The sequence below is a fragment of the Myotis daubentonii genome, chromosome 16, assembly GCF_963259705.1.
Source record: "Myotis daubentonii chromosome 16, mMyoDau2.1, whole genome shotgun sequence".
Classification (NCBI taxonomy): domain Eukaryota; kingdom Metazoa; phylum Chordata; class Mammalia; order Chiroptera; family Vespertilionidae; genus Myotis; species Myotis daubentonii.
The window spans coordinates 23,393,317-23,412,855 of NC_081855.1; the positions used below are offsets into that span (position 1 = coordinate 23,393,317).

The 19,539-nt window shown below is 41.9% G+C and overlaps 1 protein-coding gene and 1 non-coding gene across 2 annotated transcripts; one reads left to right on the forward strand and one right to left on the reverse strand.

Moving 5' to 3' along the window:
* Positions 1-150: 150 nt before the first annotated feature.
* GLOD4 (glyoxalase domain containing 4) lies at positions 151-19,464 on the reverse strand. The gene is made up of 9 exons (XM_059669237.1): positions 19,332-19,464; positions 13,510-13,559; positions 12,847-12,967; positions 10,828-10,972; positions 6,894-7,030; positions 5,949-6,035; positions 5,258-5,371; positions 5,081-5,167; positions 151-926 (listed from the first exon to the last, which is right to left on the reverse strand). Exons 1-9 carry the CDS (start codon positions 19,419-19,421, stop codon positions 873-875), a joined length of 885 nt encoding a protein of 294 aa, XP_059525220.1. The 5' UTR covers positions 19,422-19,464; the 3' UTR covers positions 151-872.
* Positions 2,631-2,737, forward strand: LOC132219402 (U6 spliceosomal RNA). The gene has a single exon (XR_009449419.1). It is a non-coding gene; the product is annotated as a U6 spliceosomal RNA (small nuclear RNA).
* Positions 19,465-19,539: the final 75 nt, after the last annotated feature.

Sequence of the window (19,539 nt, forward strand, 5' to 3'; positions counted from 1 at the left end):
TCGATCCCCAGTGGGGGGTGTGCAGGAGGCAGTCGATCAATGATTCTCTCTCATCATTGATGTTTCTAGCTCTCCTTCTCCCTTTCTCTCTGAAATCAATAAAGAAATATATTTTAAAAATAAATAAATAAAAATAAATATCATTATATAAAAAAAAAGAAATTTAATGTGTTCTCTTTTTGTGAAGATTTTTAAAAATTATATAAGGAAACTAGCACAGAGCCAGGTGTGTAGCTACACAACACATTAGATTAGCGGTTCTCAACCTGTGGGTCGCGACCCCTTTGGGGGTCAAATGACCCTTTCACAGGGGTCGCTTAAGACCATTGGAAAACACATATATAATTACATATTGTTTTTGTGATTAATCACTACACTTTAATTATGTTCAATTTGTAACAATGAAATTGGGGGTCATCACAACATGAGGAACTGTATTAAAGGGTCGCGGCATTAGGAAGGTTGAGAACCACTGCATTAGATCCTTCTGTCTGTTTTCTCTGGCTACTCAAAATTTTAAAGCAAGGAATGCGGGGGTGTTAACTACATCTTTTGGTTTAAGGAACAAAATTTATTTTGCAAATAAGTGTTTTCATAAAATCCACATGCTTATTAAAATTCCTTCCATTCATCCCCAACCAAGGGTAATGTTCCATATAGTTGCCCCAGACTGACAATAAAAGGATTTATACCTAAAACATAAAAACATATCAGAGCTTTCAAAGATTAAAATACACAAATCTTCACCACCCAGCTTCCTCGCCTATACAGGGAACAATCAAGTTGTGAGAGCATTTATTATGAATGGACACATCAAACCTCGCAGGTGATAGACAGGAATCGTAAATGCTTGTTCCACATGATATCTTCTATTAACGTTTAATTCGTTTAGCAAACCATTCATCACTTTTATCTGCTGCCATTGCCTATAGAAACAGAATTAGAATATATTTTCTAAGTCCATTAAACAAAACATATAGTTCGCTTTGTACCTCATTGCATTGTCCATAATCAAGAAATTAACAATTGAAAAGTGTTGTTTAATTTGACAGAGGATGCTGATGAATACTGAGCAATTGCTTGTGGATTTTCACTTTGTAAAGGTCCTGCAGCCAGGAAGTATGGCTCATTGACTAGACAGCAAGGGTCCAGCACACCAGGCCGTAACCAAAGGGTCATGTACCGATATTAGACTCTTTGTGACTTATTAGCTAACTAGAGGCCCGGTGCACAAATTCGTGCACGGGTGGCGCCCCTTGGCCTGGTGGGCGATTAAGGCCTATGGAGGGGAAGGCGGGGTAAGAGGAGCCAGCCAGCAGGGGGAGGGGCAGTGGGAGGTTGGCCAGCAGGGGGGAGGGGCCGAGAGAGGTTGGCAGGCCCTCCCCCCATTGGGGCCAATGGGGTGGGGGGGCAGCTAGCGGGGGTGGGGGGTGGGGGTGGGGGGGGTGGGGGTGGGGAGGAGCTGCGGGAGGTTGGCCGTGGGAGCACAATGACCACCTGGGGGAAGCTCCTGCATTGAGTGTCTGCCCCCTGGTGGTCAGTGGGTGTCAAAGTGACTGGTCACTTAGGGAGCAGAGTAGAAATAGAGGAGGAGGAAAAAGAACTGGTTGTAAAAAAAAAAAAAAAAAAGAACTGGTTGTAAAGCCTTAAAGATCTCTGTTCAAGCCCTTGTCCTGACACTGAATGTATAATATTGGGTGACAGTATTTTTGAACCTCAGTTTCTTCACCTGAAAGAGAACTACCAACCTTGCAGATTGTGGTAAGATTAGAGAGTATATATAAAACACTTAAGAATATGTCATGTGTCAAGAACATGTGAGATACTTAATAAATTGTAACTTTTATTTTTACATTTTTAAAATAAGAATGGATTTGAAGTGAGATAAATTAAGTTATAGATATACTGAGTTTGAAATATCCATGGTGAAGAGGTTTCGATGGCTATAAATTTAGTCTAGACCAAAAAAAGCACTAAAAATAAAAAAGGGTTTACAAACTAGGCTTCCAACAAATCAACAAGAAAAAGATAAAACATTTTTTAAATGGATTTTATTGGGCCTTAAAAAATAAGCAAATATTCAAATAGAGAAGGGACATTCTAGGAAAATAAAATAGTGTGAACAAAGACATATTTAGAGATTAGAGAATAGACTAAAATGGCTAAAATGAAATAGATCAGAGGTGTGTCTTTCAAGTAGTTTGTCATGAAATTCAATGGATCATATTAATTGTTCTGTATTTATACAGTCTGATTACACTAAAGCTAAACTTAAAAATACATAGGACAAACCAACTGTATAAAACTATTTTTAGAGTATCAGGGAAATTTTAATAACTGGGTTTTAGGTGGCATAAAGGATACATTGTTGATTTTTTAAATGTGATGATGTTAATATGGTATACAGTGGGGCCTTGACTTACAAGTTTGATTTCTTTCCGAGACCGAGCTCGTTAAGGAGCTCGTTAACTCAAATTACTCTATTAACTCAATGCAAAAAATCGGCGGAGAGACAGCTGGTATCTCAAAAAACTCATTAGTCAGGACACTCGTAAGTCAAGGCCCCACTGTATAAGAAAATTCCTGAATGTTTACTTCTTTTATATTGTCTTAAAAATGTGTAAAATACTGTGCTTGCTTCAGCAGCATATGTACCAAAATTGGACCGATACAGAGAAGATTAGCATGGTCCCTGTGCAAGAATGCCATGCAAATTCGTGAAGGATTTCATTTTTTTAATGTGTAAAATACTTAAGTATTCAGGCATGAAATGTCATGGTGTTTGAGATTTGCCTTCAATTTCTTCAGCAAAAATAAAAGGTGGGGTGGGAAAGAATGATGAAAAATTATGGTACAGAGCTGATGGGTGTCAGTCACATAGAGATTGCTGTACTCTATTGTGTATATTTGTAATTTTATATCATGAAGTATTAAAAATAAATCTCCTATAGAGAGAAATGGACAAAAGAACATATAACTCACAAAAGAATACAAGCAAATGGCCAATAAGCATATGACAAGCTGCTCAACATCAGTAGTCATCAGGGGCATGTAAATTAAAATTACAATGATAAACCATTTTACATGTACTAGTATAGCTACCACAAAAAAAACAAAAAATACTAATGGTGGTGCGGCATATGACATGGTTAAAAGAGTATGAAGAGGTTCAATCATTCTGGATGACCATTTGGCAGTTTCTTATAAAGTAAAAGCAATTCCATTCCTAGGTATTTATCCAAGGGAAATGAAGCCTATGTCTACAAGAAGATTTACACGAGAATGTTCACAGCAGCCTTCCTCATAAAAGATGAAAATTTGAAACAGCTCAAATATTTGTCATTTGAAGAATGGATAAACAAATTGTTATATTCATAAAACTGAATATCACTCAGCAATTTAAAAAAAGAATAAACTCCATGCAATTACATGGGAGGAATCTCAAAAAAGTTGAGTGAAAAAAGCACAAAAGAATACTTTTACTGAATTACTCCGTTTATATGAAGTCCAAGAACAGACAAAACCGCTGGGAGGTGAGGGTGGGAACTAACTGGAACTGGGCACAAAAGAACTTCCTGCAGTGATGGAAGTACTCTATGCTTTAGTAGTGGTTGCACGAGTATATATAACTGTCAAAACTCATTAAGTTGAACAGTAAATTTCTGTACATTTAAATTCTATGTATATTTTACCTCAGTAATAACAACAAGAAATACTTGTTTGGAGCGCAGAGGAGTAGGAACTAGAAGTTAGGAAGTCAGAGAAATGATGATGGCTGAAGCTCAGAGCAGAAGTAGTAGGTAACTTCTACTCAGAGAAGAGAGAGAATGTAGAATGAGAATAAAGATAGCAAAGTGGGATCATGGGTAAAATCATTTTAGGATCAGATAGAGAGAGAGGTGCCTGTGCCTGAGGAGAAGCTGTCAGAGAGATGCGAAGATGGCAGGATCTCTAACACCAAAGGAGAAGAGAGCTCAAAAGAGGAGGAAGCTGGCCAGTGATATGAAAGAGCAAGGAGAGAGTCTAGCAAATTTGCCAACAGACAGGCTGCCTGAGAATCCATTTTCCTTTACGGTAAAATTTTAAGTGGTACATTTTCTACATATTTTCTACTTTAATTAACATTAACTGAGTGTCTGTTATTACGTCAGTAATATAGCAGGCTCTATAACCTACAAAACAATTCTTTGAGGTGGATAATCTTATTTTCTCAAATTTTTAGATAAGAAAACTTAAGTTTAGAGACTTTAAGTAAATTGCTTGAGGTCAGCCATCATCATTTCTCTGACTTCCTAATTTCTAATTGCTTGAGGTCAGCCATATAGTTATTAAGTGACAGAACCAGGAAAGATTGATTCATTCCTTTAATCATGAATAGGGTATTTACTGAGCGCATACTACATACCAAGGATGTTAGATGCTGGGGTATAACAATGAACAATTGCTTGGATGCTGCTAAAGAACTGTTTGAAGAGGATAGAACAGGAGCTGAATTAGGCAGGACGGAAGTCACTGATGAGATCAAAATGCACATTTCACTGAGTGACAGGAGTCACTGTAGTACAGACTGAAGTGTGAATGGGAGGTGAGAAGTAGAAGTAGCGTATAGGCAGATTAAAAGAAAACCAGGAAAAAAAAAAAAAAAGAAAGAAAAAAAAGAAAACCAGGAGAGGTTATATAGGGTAAATAAAATATTTTCCAGAGATGGAAGGTACTGGAACTTGAGAACAATTCACTAAAAAGGAAGAGACTGAATCTATAGAAGGAGAAGAGATGACCAAAAGAGCTAAGAAGGTGAGAGGGGATGGTGTCCAGGCATTTCCATTCACTGAGCAGGATAATCCCGTATACAGCAGCAGTGGTTCCCGAAGGCAGCCTGAGGTAGTGGGAAGGCACAAAAGCTGCACCCAGATAAGAGTCACATGGTGGCAATGAAGACAGTTCCTGGATCAAAAGTCATCCCAAAGCAAAAGAATATGGTTCTGATAGTAAGAATGGTCCCTGTGGCTTTGGCCTTTCCCCACACACTTAATGCCACCTCCCTTGGGCTATTATCCTATAAATTAGAAATGACACTCACGTCATCCAACAATTGGTTTCCTGTTGGATCCATCTTAGAAAGTTCTCGAAATGCTTCATCCCCCACAAAGCAAATTTCATGTCCATCCTATACCAAAAAAGAAAAAAGAAATTTGGCAAACAGACACCTCGGAAGAAAGCCCTGGTGCAGCCCGTCCCCTTCCTGAGTAATACTTACAGGGTCGGCCAGAATGACCACTTGCACTGTTGCTTTCCCGGGGGTATCCAGACTCACCAGGGGAGTCAGAATCTTCTGCTTCTCCCTTTTCATCAAGTCTTCTAAGTCAGGCAGCTTGAGGAAAACACAAAGAAAAAGTGGGCTAGGGATACTACACCACTGTTAGGCCATGGTCCTTGTTGACCCTAGAGCAGCGGTTCTCAACCTTCCTAATGCCACAACCCTTTAATATAGTTCCTCATGTTGTGGTGACCCCCAACTATAAAATTATTTTCGTTGCTACTTCATAACTGTAATTTTGCTACTGTTATGAATCATAATGTAAATATCTGATATGCAGGATGTATTTTCATTGTTACAAATTGAACATAATTAAAGCATAGTGATTAATCACAAAAACAATATGTAATTATATATGTGTTTTCCGATGGTCTTAGGCGACCCCTGTGAAAGGGTCGTTCGACTCCCAAAGGGGTCTCGACCCACAGGTTGAGAACCGCTGCCCTAGAGGCATATCAGATCAACCAGAAAGAACCCGGGAGTCACTCGTCTGATTTTTGTTATCTCAGCTGCTTGAGGCAACTGTTGAAGCCACGATCAGAATGAATCTAAAGAATGGGAGGCCCAAGGTTCTCAGCAGTTGAACTAATTTTCACAGAACTTAAATAAAAGATCTGGTACCAAACATTACCTCTTTTTGGGGACAAGAAAAGGCAATTCTTCCAAAAGCTGCTGCATGATCAACTGCACCCTTGATGCCCTGTAGCTCTAGCTTACACTGAAAAGAAGAAAGTAGGTTTGGTTTATTTTTCAGAACAGGTTGTGTGGCAAAAAAAAAATTCACAGTACTAAAGGAATAAAGTAAAAATGAAGTCTCACTCCTACTCTCACTCCACAGGCAACCAGTCAGCAGTTTCCTGTGTATATTTCTAGACACACAGCATCTTTTCTTTTTACACAAATGGCAGCATAATTTACACATTAATTCTGTTCCTTGTTTTTCTCCCATTAATGTTAACATATCAGCACATAAGGAATCACCTCAGTCTTTTTTGATAGCTGCACAGTAATCCAGCCTATGGATGAACCATAAATTATTGAACTATTCTGCTAATCCATAGGACAATTATATTATTTCTTATATTTTGCTATTATAAACAATGCTGCAACAGATAACCTTGTACACAGTTCTTTGTGAACATGTCCGATGAGTATGTAAAATAAATTCCCAGTAATATGAAAGAGCAAGGAGAGAATCTAGCAAATTTTCAACTGAAAGGTTGCCTGAGAGTCTATTTTCTTTTATTGTAAATAAAGGAATAGAACTACTGGGTCGAAGTGCAAGGACTAAATCATGCTCAAATGCTGGGTTACTTTTTAAAAGAAAAAGATAAGAATACCTATCATTACAGCATTAAATCTTGTCTATATCTCTTCGGATTCAGCAATTCCACTTCGAAAAAATATATCCCCAAATATCTAGGTGGTGATGTTATCAGCAATTTTTTTCTTTTCTTTTTCTGTTTCTATATAAATATTAAATCATTATGAAGAAATTAAGGGAATAACCTTCATGTTAACCTCATTTATAAGCCAAACTCAAAGTAACAGATTATTTCTCTCCAAGATCACTCACCTGGTTATCAGCATAGCCAAGCAAAGCCCTTTGCTTCTCTTCATTTTTTTCATAAATTTTCATTCCCAGTAGATTAGACCAGTAGTTCAAGGACTTCTGAAGATCAGACACTGCTAGAGTTACTTTTAATACAGGATCTGTAGGGTAATAAAACAGTAGGAATGGATAGGTGAGTGTAATGGAGTAGAACAGAAAGACCAAAGGGGGCTCAAGAATATATAAGAATTTAGTTTATTATAAAAAAGGGACTTTAAGTCAGCACGAAAGGGCACATTATTCAAAGACTGGCTTCTCATTTAGTGGGAAAAAGTTACACCTTTAAACTAAATGAAAGAATGCATTCCTGATGGGTTAAAGAATTAAGTTTAACGAATGAAACCATAAAAATACTATAATAAATAGTATCAGGTGATTATTTATACAATTTTGGAAGAAAGACTTTTCTTTAAAACCTGACACAAGATACAAAAACCATGAAGGAAAAATTGCTAGGTTAATTACATGAAATGGAAAATTCCTAGACAATAAAAGCAAAAAAAGAAAAAAAAAAGAATTATAATCAAAATGAAAGAGTAAACAAGTAGGAAACATTTTTTTTTTCTAAAATATAAGACAAAAAGTCCTTATTAGTTAAGTAATCTTTAAACATTAATAGGAAAAAGATGAATATCCTAGAAAAATAGGAATAAGGCACAGAACTAGCATGGTCAATGAACATATGCAAAAATATACAACCTCACAAATAAAGAAATGAGAATTTAAATAAAACACTGTTATCTAATTGGCAAATAATTTTAAAAGTTCGCAGCACAGACTGTGATAGTGCAGGCGGGAAATCACAATCATATAATACTGGGGGAGTGTAAACTAGTTCATTTCTGGGGAACAATTTGACAGAATATATCCAAAGCCTAAAAAATATACAGGGCTTTTAAAAGAACAACTCCATTTCAGCAATTAAAGAAGTAACTGTGGCCTAGCTAGTGTGGTTCAGACATTGAGTGTTGACCTATGACCCAGGTCATGGTTTGATTCCCGGTCAGGACACATGCCTGAGTTTCAGGCTCGTTCCCCGGTGGCTGCGGCGGGGGGGGGGGGGGGGGGGGGGGCAGCTGATCAATGATTCTCTTCCATAATTGAGGTTTCTGTCTCTCTCCCTGTTCCTTCTTCTCTAAAATCAATAAAAATTACAAACATAAAGAACTGTGTATGTATGAAGGGCTTTCATCACACAGGCATCCATCATAGTGTTCCTCATAACAAGGAAACGCTAGGGACAACATAAATATCCAACAATAGAGAACTGTTTATCTTCCCATGATGCAATACAATGGAATCCTTATAATGAAATTTGAATAAAGATATACATATTTAATTATATATTTTTTAACTTTTTTGTTGTTGTTGACACTAGCACAGATGTCTCCATTCCCCACCTCCATGCAGCCCCCACACCCCTTCCACTCTAGCCATCACCACACTGTTTTCCGGGTCTATGGGTTATGCATATATTTATTTATTTTTAGTTTCTTTTTCATTTATTTATTTTTAAATAACAGACTGGCAAGCTATACTCTAAAATATTAAAATCTATTTTGTTTTGCAAAAAGAGCAAAAGTTATATTAAAACACCATTACTGGAAACTTTTATATTGTAAAGTGACTTTCTCCAGAGCTGTTCCAAGTCTACATCTGCCTCTGATAAATTCAATACATTGTCCTTCCGTTTCACTGCCTTGCCCTGGTTTGCTAGAAATGCAATGCCATGACCCAAGGCAAGGTGTTTCTCACAGGTCTCTCTGCCTGGCAGACTGTTTTAGTTTTCCCATCCATTGAGAAATCAACAGATTCCAGCTGACTCTGAAGGGATGCAGGGGCAGGAATGGGAACTTAGTGGGTGAAACTACAGATAAGTAAGTGATTCAAAGGAAGGGTGGACACAGCTAGACTGAGACATTTACTATTTTACCCACCAGAAATTAATGCCCTGAAGGCTCTATCATTCTCAAGGACAAACACATCTTAGGATTGTGGGGCTTGCCATTATCTTACATATTGAAACATCAAGATTAGGAGGGAAATGTACAGAGAAATAAGTGACAGAAGTTGAGTTTTAAAGTTAGTATGTAAAGCAACAATCACCTATCAACAAAAATCATCATAAAAATCCCTTAAATCACTAGTGAAGTACAGAAATACCATCTCAGTATGTCCCACCTCCCACAATGGAACACGTCACTTTCTTCTGCTGAGCTCCAGATGAAAAGCAAGTAGCATTCAACAAACAATCAGACTCAGTGTGAGGAGGTTCTGGGACTTGAGGCAGACCAATGGAGGAAAGAGGAATGTCCCCCATCTCAGGTCCACTTAGGGCATGTATTCCCTGAGTGAAATGACAGGCAGAATTGCCCTTGCTATTCACCAGTATTTTTTAAAGAGCAGGTGGCAGACTTTGTAGGAATGAAATACACATATGAGGATGATGTCTGGGTCATAAATGAATAAATGAAGCACTTCATACAGTTTCTTTCCTGCTGCTCCCTGTGGAGGTCAGTGTGGGGGCGGCTCCTCACCTCCATTCCTCCCTCACTCACTGAGTACCAGCACTATAGTTTGCAAAACTGACCTTAGCTAGAGAATATGACTGACTGGTCTAAGGATAATCCTGTTTCTCCTACCAGTGATTGGTTCACAAGTGGGCATGTGAATAAAATCTGATAAGGAAGCCAGCCAGAGTGGCTAAGTGGTTGGGTCGACCTATGAACCAGGAGGTCACGGTTTGATTCCTGGTCATTCATGCCCAGGTTTCGGGCTCAATCCCTGGTGTGGGGTATGCAGGAGATAGCCGATCAATGATTCTCATCATTGATGTGTCTATCTCTCTCTCCCTCTCCCTTCCTCTCTGAAATCAATAAAAATATATTTTTAAAAATCTGACAAGGAAGTTTGCTGAAAGATTCTAGAAAAGTTTGGTCTGCTCTTAAAAGAGAACAGTAGAAGTCAGTCTCTTCCTCTCCTACCAGGAGAGAACGTAGGAGCCTGTAGCTGTAACTGCTACTGGCAGCCACCCTACCACAAGGAGGGGAGCTGGCTCTGGGGCCAAGAGAATGAAGAGAGAAAATTTGGGTTCTCATTGCCTGTTTTTAATTTTATTGATTTTTTTTTTTTTTTTTTACAGAGAGGAAGGGAGGGATAGAGAGTTAGAAACATCGATGAGAGAAAAAAACCGATTAGCTGCCTCCTGCACAATCGTTACTGGGGATGCGCCTGCAACCAAGGTATATGCCCCTGACCAGAATCGAACCTGGTACTCTTCAGTCCGCAGGCTGACTCTCTACCCACTGAGCCAAACCGGGTTAGGGCTCATTACCATTTCTGAGCTGTTGAATCAATGAATGCTGAAGTCTTCCCTACCTATAGAATGCTGGCTTTGTGAGCTAAAATAAATTTCTTATTGTTAAAGCTAGTTTGAGCCTAGCCGGTTTGGCTCAGTGGATAGAGCGTCAGCCTGCGGACTGAAGGGTCCCAGGTTGGATTCTGGTCAAAGGCATGTACCTTGGTTGCGGGCACATCCCCAGTAGGGGGTGCGCAAGAGGCAGCTGATCGATGTTTCTAACTCTCTATTCCTCTCCCTTCCTCTCTGTAAAAAAAGTCAATAAAACATATTTAACAACAACAACAACAAAAAGCTAGTTTGAATTGGGTTTTGTTTTTTGCAGCTGAAAGTATCTTAAATAGCTACATTACCAGTAGAACCAGTCCAGATCCCCTATAAAGATCTCATATAAGAATATAACTTTTCAGAGAACAAATAACAACACTGGCTGGAGAAAGACAGGTCATGTTAATATAGAAAGGCTTCACAGGAGAAAGAAATCCAGCTCCCTCCTCCTTCCATCAAAGATGCCTTTAGACAGAGGCCTTTATAAATTACCTGACTGAGGTGGACTTTGATTCTGCAGATAGAACTTATATCCTCCTGGGGCCTCAGTTTCAAAAACACCTTCTGAAATTTCAGTGAGTGGCCACTTCAGCTTCCTGGCATTGCTCACAGCCTGGCTAGAAGCGACTGTGATACCCTATGACAAACAACAATATCATCCAAGTGTCGAATCACAAGAGATCTTTTATAATGAGACAAAACCCATCACCTTCTTATTGTGGATAAAAAAGAGGGTATGTACAAGTCCAGTGACTGAAAGTAACCTCACCGGGTTATCTGATCATAAATTTCTACCTGGGCAAGTCATGGTGGGTAGTCACACCCCAGGCCTACAACATCATTTTTAAAAATATGTATTTTTATTAATTTCAGAGAGGAAGGAAGAGGGAGAGACAGAAACATCAATGATGAAAGAGAATCACTGATTGGCTGCCTCCTGCACACCCCTCACTGAGGATGGAGCCAACAACCAGGGCATACGCCCTGACTAGGAATTGACCATGATCTCCTGGTTCATAGGTGGACACTCAACCACTGAGCCACACCAGCCGGGCCAGCTTACTTCTTCAACCTCAACTCTACCCACTCCCTTCTTCACGCACTAAGCTGCAGTCAGACTGTGCTACTCATAGTTCTGAGTGACACCGTCTCTCTCCCCTCTGGGTGAGCACATGCTGAGAACACTCATCTCATCCCCCCATCCCAACTCCACTCACCTGGCTCAGAGGTCACCTCTGCAAAGCTTTTCCTAAACTCTCACTCTCCAGGAATAAGCTGGGAATTACTCCTATGTGTTCCCACATCCCCCAGTTCATATCCCAATTTAGCACTTATCACACTGTATTCTTGTCTCTTTACTTGTTTCCCCCACCAGGCAGGAAGCTCCTTGGGCCAGGGACTATGCTTTACCCTCTATTGCATCCTTAGGACCTAACAAGGTATAAGGCACAATAAATATCTGTTAATGAATAAGTTAGAGAGACATGAAGAGTGAAAAATAGGAAAACAAATGTATTAATATGCTGAATCTGAACAGTCCTTTTACTTATAAAGCACTTTCATAGACATTGGATTTTCATAAAAACTTCCTTCTAGATAGCATTGTTATTTTAATGAGTTAACAGCATTAATGAGATCAAATGACCAAAATAACATCTAGCATGAGGTTGATTTGCTCAGTAGATTCTGAATGAAAATTAGTTACTCCTATCATGCTATGTTTTGGTTCCAGTGGCATTCTATTTAGCACATAGTAACTGCTCAATAAATGGTGGATACTATTACTATAATAAGTGCATAATAACTTGAATTCCTGAATGAATGAATGTATTCTCTTTATCCTCAAAACCTTTTCAGATTTTTCCCTGACTGGGATTGGCTGTAATAGCCCAGACCAGTATTAATAGTCCTACAGAGAAAATATTTCTCTGGTGATCAGGACCTGACCAGACCATTAACTCTGGCCCTTTACCTCTTGAGGTTCACTCATTCCTCTAGAGGTGTTTTTTCTCCTTCAAAGCTGTCTCTAAGTCTTGAGTTTGATTCCAAAATGCAGGGAGAACACATTTCATCCTGAAGCCAGGGAGAACACATTTCATCCTGAAGCCAGGGTTATCCAAGTGGTTTTGTTTTAAATAGAAATCATAAAACTAATCACTAAACTACATCCACAGGCCATTAATTCAGCAGTCATCATAACCTAAGCTGCATAAGTGATCTCAACCACTGGCATTGCTCAATGGTTAGAGCGTCAGCCTGCACACCAAAGGGTCTTGGGTTTGATTCCCAGTCAAGAGCATGTACCTGGGTTGTGGGTTTGCTCCCCACCCTGGGTTGGTGCATGCAGGAGGCAACCAATGGATGTATTTCTCTCCTATTAATGTTTCTCTCTCTGCGTCCCTCCCTCCCTCCCTTTCACTCTCTCTGAAAAAGCAATGGAAAAAATATTCTCAGGTGAGGATTAACAACAAAAAAGGTATAGCCAAAAGTCTAGAACAAAATGATATTTACCTTAAAGTCATTGCCAAGCTTGTAGTCTTTGATGCCATAATTGTAAGTCAGTTCTGCAACAAAATGATCATCCTCAGGTCCAAATCCCACCATTGTTTTACTCCATTTCCCATCATAAGGCCTACAAAAATAGAAGCAAATGAACCCAGTGACCTCAGACAAAACATGCCTCAGGCCTCCCTCAAAGAACTATTGGGACGGGACGGGGGGGGGGGGGCACGTCCCTTCTGGGCCTCTAAGTACCCATGAGGATGAGGTGACCTGGTGCGAAGAGCGCCTGGGAACAGTGCTCATGGGCCCCACCGCCAAAGGCTCTGAAGACCGTCCGTTTAGCACTTACTTGAGGAAGAGGTTCATTTACCCTCTCTTTAAAGGAGGGGACAGAATCTTATAAAGGCTGACCTTAATTTAGTTTTTTGGATTTCCATCAATAAGCCACCAAAACTTGGAATTTTCACTTGCCCTGGCTACTAAGCTTAAGAGATGCTTGATAAGACATTGTTTCACCCACAGCACATAAATATTTATTTGTGTTCTTGAAGTTACCCAATTTACTGCCTCCTTAGTTTTCTCCTCTGCCTTATACTCACTTTGAGAAACTGCTTCCTGTTCTCCAGGGGTATTCAGAGCCTAGAGGAAACTTTAAGAAAAAAGGTGTCATACCCATTACAGGTAGCTTTGCAGCCCTCTTCAAACTCCTCATGCCGCAGAACCTGGTAAGGGAATTAGAAAAAAACTGTCAGTTTTACTAGTATTACATACAGCACATTAAGCACAAAACTAAAATAATCAAAACACAGACATTTTCATTTGTAAGCTTTACTTGTAAAACAATTAGATGATAAGCTTTATATCTTTCTCAGGCTAGAAGTAGGAGAGGTGAGGAAGAACCAGAGCCAGGTAACCAAGCAAAGCTGTGAAATCTATTTAGACTGGGAAGCAGTGCTATACAGCTGTGTGTTTTTCAGTGGCCTTCGGCATTAGAAAAGTCTGGTTTGGAATTCTGACTATCACTTAGCAGTTGTGTAACCATAAGACTGTTGCTTAAGATTGGGGTCTTCAAATATTTTGTGAAAGTGGGTAATTTATTAAAGCACAGAACCTAGTACACAGTAGGTGTTAGTGTCTATTTTCCTTTTTGATTCTCACTGCTATTGCTCCAGTTCAAGTTTCCATCACGTCACTTACAGACTACTTATTGATCTCCTTCCTTAATACCACTGTGAACAAAAAAAAAAGGGGGAGGGGGGACTCTATAACAAATCTGACAAATCCAGTCAAGGTGATCTGATCACAAATTTCTACCTGGGCAGGCTATGGTGGGTAGTCCTGTCCCAGGCACATAACATCGTTAGTAAAATGTTTATCTTTGCCTTAAGCAAGCCCTGTCCATTTTTCTGTGCATCTAGGTTAACACACTTTCGAAATGCCTCTTTATTCTTTCACACCCTTCAGAAACATGACCACCCTGGAGAGCACATGCCTCGTTCGACATGCTTGCACCTTGCTTTCTCCCATCTTCAATTAATTCCAAATGTATAAGAGAAACTGCAAAACTGTCACTCTCTGCCCTAACCTGTTTGGCTCAGTGGATAGAGCGTCGGCCTGCAGACTCAAGGGTCCCAGGTTCGATTCCGGTCAAGGGCATGTACCTTGGTTGTGGGCACATCCCCAGTAGGGGGTGTGCAGGAGGCAACTGATCGATGTTTCTCTCTCATTGATGTTGCTAACTCTCTATCCCTCTCCCTTCCTCTCCGTAAAAAATCAATAAAATATATATATTTTTTAAAAAAACAAAAAACCTGTCACTTTCTGGAGCATTTGAGATCCTCCTTCCCAGCACTGTGTCAGTTTGGCTCAAATAAACTCTTTTTTAAAAAAAAATGTTTTTATTGATTTTAAAGAGAGGAAGATTGAGGGAGAGAAAATAATGATGAGGAACTAATTGACAGGCTGCCTCCTGCACGCCCACCATTGGGGACCGAACCTGTAACCTGGCATGTGCCCTGACCAGGAAACTTCTGGTGATCTCCTGGCTCATAGGTTGACACTCAACCACTGAGCCATGCTGGCTGGGCTCAAATAAACTTTTTTTTAAAATAAATCTTTATTGTTCAGATTATTACAGCTGTTCCTCCTTTTCCCCCCCCATAGCTCCCCTTCACCGGGTTCCCACTCCACCCCATGCCCTTACCCCGCCTCCCCATTGTCCTTGTCCATAGGTGTAAGATTTTTGTCCAATCTCTTCCTGTACCCCCTACACCCCTTTCCCCCTGAGAATTGTCAGTCCACTCCCTTTTTTTAATTTTTTTTTTTTAAAAAATATGTTATTGATTTTTTACAGAGAGGAGGGAGAGGGATAGAGAATTAGAAACATCAATGAGGGAGAAACATCGATCAGCTGCTTCCTGCACACTCCCTACTGGGGATGTGCCCACAACCAAGGTACATGCCCTTGACCAGAATCGAACCTGGGACCCTTGAGTCTGCAGGCTGACGCTCTATCCACTGAGCCAAACTGGTTAGGGCTCCACTCCCTTTCTATGCCCCTGATTCTATTATATTCACCAGTTTATTCTATTCTTCAGATTTTTTATTCACTTGATTTTTAGATTCATTTGTTGATAGATATGTATTTGTTGTCACTTTGATGTTTATAATTTTTATCTTTACCTTTTTCTTCCCCTTCTTAGAGAATACCCTTTAGCATTTCATATAATACTGGTTTGGTGGTGATGAACTCCTTTAGCTTTTTCTTGTCTGTGAAGCTCTTTATCTGACCTTCAATTCTGAATGATAGCTTTGCTGGGTAGAGTAATCTTGGTTGCAGGTTCTTGCTATTCATCACTTTGTATATTTCTTGCCCCTCCCTTCCAGCCTGCACAGTTTCTGTAGAGAAATCAGCTGACAGTCATATGGGTACTCCCTTGTAGGTAACTGTTTTTCTCTTGCTGCTTTTAAGATTCTCTCTTTGTCTTTTGCCCTTGGCATTTTAATTATGATGTATCTTGGTGTAGTCCTCTTTAGATTCACCTTGTTTGGGGTTCTCTGCGCTTCCTGGATTTGTAAGTCTATTACTTTCACCAGAGGGGAAGTTTTCTGCCGTTATTTCTTCAAATAGGTTTTTAATATCTTGCTCTCTCTCTTCTTCTGGCACCCCCATAACTTGGATGTTGGTACACTTGAAGTTGTCCCAGAGGCTCCTTACACTATCTTCATATTTTTGGATTCTTTTTTCTTTTCCAGTTGGGTTTATTTTTTGTTTTGTTTTTGCTTATTCGTATTTCAAATCTTTGACTTGATTCTTGGGATCCTCTCGTCTGCTGTTAGATCTCTGTATATTATTCTTTATTTCAGTCAGTGTATGCTTAATTTCTGATTGGTCCTTTTTCATATGCTTGAGGGTCTCACTAAATTTCTCAGAGGTTTCTAGAAGATTCTTTAGTAACCTTATAACTGTGGTTTTGAACTCTATATCCAGAATTTTGCTTTCCTCCATTTCTTTCATTTGTGACTTGTTACTTTGTCTCTGCATTTTGGCTGCTTCCCTATGTTTGTTTCTATGTACTGGGTAGCTGCTAAGTCTCCTTGAGTTGGTAGAGTGGCCTTGTGTAGTAGGTGTCCTATAGGGCCCAGTGGCTCAGCCTCCCCAGTCACCTGAGGTGGACACTCTTAGTGCACCCCTTTGTGGGATGTTTGCACAGTCTTGTTGTAGTTAACCCTTGATTGCTGTTGGTATCACTGGGAGGAACTGACCTCCAGGCCAACTGGCTTTGGTGACCAGCTGTGTCTACACTGGAAGATCTGTTGCACAGGAGATACCCTCATGGGGCAGGACTTGCTTCAGTAGGGCTTTGGTGCTCACTGAGTCTGCCCCTTGAGTGTGTCTCTTATGGATGTGAAGAGTTGTAATCCGTTATCATCTCCAAGGAGGTGCAAGGTCAGCCACTGTCTGGGGCCGCCCAGCAGGAGCTACAGAGCCATCTGCAGATTCCTCCTCTTTGTATGGAGTTTGGAAGTGCCCAGCTGTGATGCAAGGCTGCTGCTGCTACCAGGTACTGGGCCTTCCTTTGGAATCTCTGGGGCTCTCTGACCCAGCTGCAGTTTGTTTTAGGCGAAAGGACGGGCAATTCATATGCAAAAGCCAATGCGCACAGCTTGGGTGGGGTTTAAATTGGGTGGGGCAGGGTCTCTGGGAATCACCAGTTCAAAGCAAACAGCAATGGCTTGCTTCCCTGAACCAGAGAAGTCCCTGGTTCTCCGACCCGCGCACCTGTGCAGGAACAATGATTACTTCGAACACCTCTAAGAGTAAGCTGCCCTCACATTCCTGTCCCAATGCCAGACAGTCCAGTTTTTTCCCGTATGTGTCTGGGTTTCCTAGATTCTCGCCTGTAACTGGAATTCAGGGCAAGCGGGAGCTTGTATCTCCCTCCGGGTTTAAAGAACAGCACATCCAGGTGTCAGCATTTTCCGCACCTCCACACCTCTTACCAGTCTCAACGCGCTCTCTTCACCTTTCTAGTTGTAGAATTTCCACTCAGCCAGCTTTCCCGCGGTTCTGGGTGGTAGCTGTTCTGCCGTTTAGTTGTAATTTTGGTGCGGTTGTGAGAGGCAGCAAGTATAAGTGGTTACCTATACCGCCATCTTCTCCCTCTCTCAAATAAACTCTTATAATAAAAATTCTCTACAAATTTGGACATTTCTTACATCGACAGCGCCATAAATTAGGTCTCTAGACCTGGCCGGCATTGCTCACTGGTTAGAGTGTCACCCTGCATACCAAAGGGTCGAGGGTTCGATTCTGCATCAAGGGCACATACTTGGGTTACAGGTTCGATCCCCACCTCAGTCGGGGCACATGATGTGTCTCTCTCACATCAGTGTTTCTCTCTCTTTCTCCCCCTCCCTTCCACTCTCTCTGAAAAAGCAATAGAAAAAATGTCCTCAGGCATAAATGTCCTGGGGCATAAAGTCTAAATACTTAGCATAGAATTCAAGATACAATTGGAAGGACTATTTGTACTGATATCCTATCTCCTCAACTTCAAATAAGTAATTGCGTCTAAAGGCATGTAAAACTAGCCCTAGCTGGTTTGGTTCAATGGATAGAGAGTCAGCCTGCTGACTGAAGGGTCCCGGGTTCGCTTTCGGCCAACGACACATGCATGGGTTGCGGCTAGGTCCGCGGGGGGGGGGGGGGGGGGGGGGGGGGGGGGGTGCAGGAGGCAGCCAATCAATGATTCTCTCTCATCATTGATGTTTCTCTCTCCCTCTCCCTTCATCTCTAAAGTCAATAAAATATATTAAAATAAATAAATGAATAAAGAAATAAATAAAGGCATGTAAAACTAGTGGTGCTTCCCGAACATTCCTTATATCTGTACTGGCTCTTTAGTAGGGTACTACCCCGTGGGGTCTGTGGTAATCCTATCTTTAGACTTCAACTCAAATGCAAAGTCCCTGTGAATTATCTCTTGACCACTCCAGGACGGAGTTCAGTCTCTCCTCGCTGACACTTACACAATAAAGGCCAGTTTTTAGTTTCCTACCACATCGAACTTCTACTTCCCTTACTGTTAGTTATGCACAAATTCCCATCCTCACCCCACCCCAGGCCAGCTTTAACTGAGGACAGATATACAGAGTCATTTTCCTCTGCTCCCAAACCTCAACACAGTCCTGAGAAACTGGACAATATACTAGAACCTGCACCCCGTGTCCTCTGCACGCTCTACATTAAACTGCACCTTGTACCTCTCGGGTCCTTGCTTATCAGGAGCTCCCCAGCAGCTTCCACCTGCGTGCCACCCAGTGACCCGCAGGAGCATAACCGCCCAGGGCCGCAGAGAGGTGCGGGGTGTTGGAGAGGAGACGGGGTTTGACTTCACACTTACATCGGGGCTGTTGAAAGGAGAGTGGGCGCATCCACCCAGACCCCAAGAGTCCAAAGGAGAACACCCCAGCCCCCGGAGAGGAACAGAGCTCTGACTATGCGGACGATCTCAGCCGAAAGGCTCCAAACCCGGAGACTGGGTGACTGTCAGCCGGAGCTTGAGCTCTGTCTCCCACCAGGCGGGACCCGCTCCACAAGGCCCGGAGCGCAGTACACGTTTGTGAATGAATTTAAATGAAAGAACGTGTGGGCACGTCGTCCGCAACAGATAAAATGCGAGGCCCCGTTCAAAGGCCATAACCCAAGCAGGGCTTCCTGAGGCTGGAGACCCGACGGGGCTAAGGGGAAGGCCGGGGCTAAGGTTGGACACCGAGTAGGGCTGACCCCCGCGTCCCTCCCCTCGGACAGGTGAGGCTCAGCCGCCCGCGGCCCCCGCGCCCCTCATGACCCCCGCGTCCCTCCTCTCGGACAGGTGAGGCTCAGCCGCCCGCGGCCCCCGCGCCCCTCATGACCCCCGCGCGCCCCCCCCAAGCCCCCCACGCCCGCCCCACGCCCCTCGCGCGCCAGCCCCTCTCGCCCGCGTCTGCACCTTCATGCCCAGGACATCACGAAAGAAACGCGCCGTCTGGAAGCGGTTTCCCACTTTGAAGACGAAGTGCAGAGCTCGGCGCGTCTCCATGACCAGCAGCGCCACACACCCGTCCCGCACACCGTGCCGTTCCGCCCGCAGAGCCGCTCCGCCCCCAGACGACGCGGACGGCGCGGTGACGTCATCGCGCGCCGCCGGCGCACTTTCG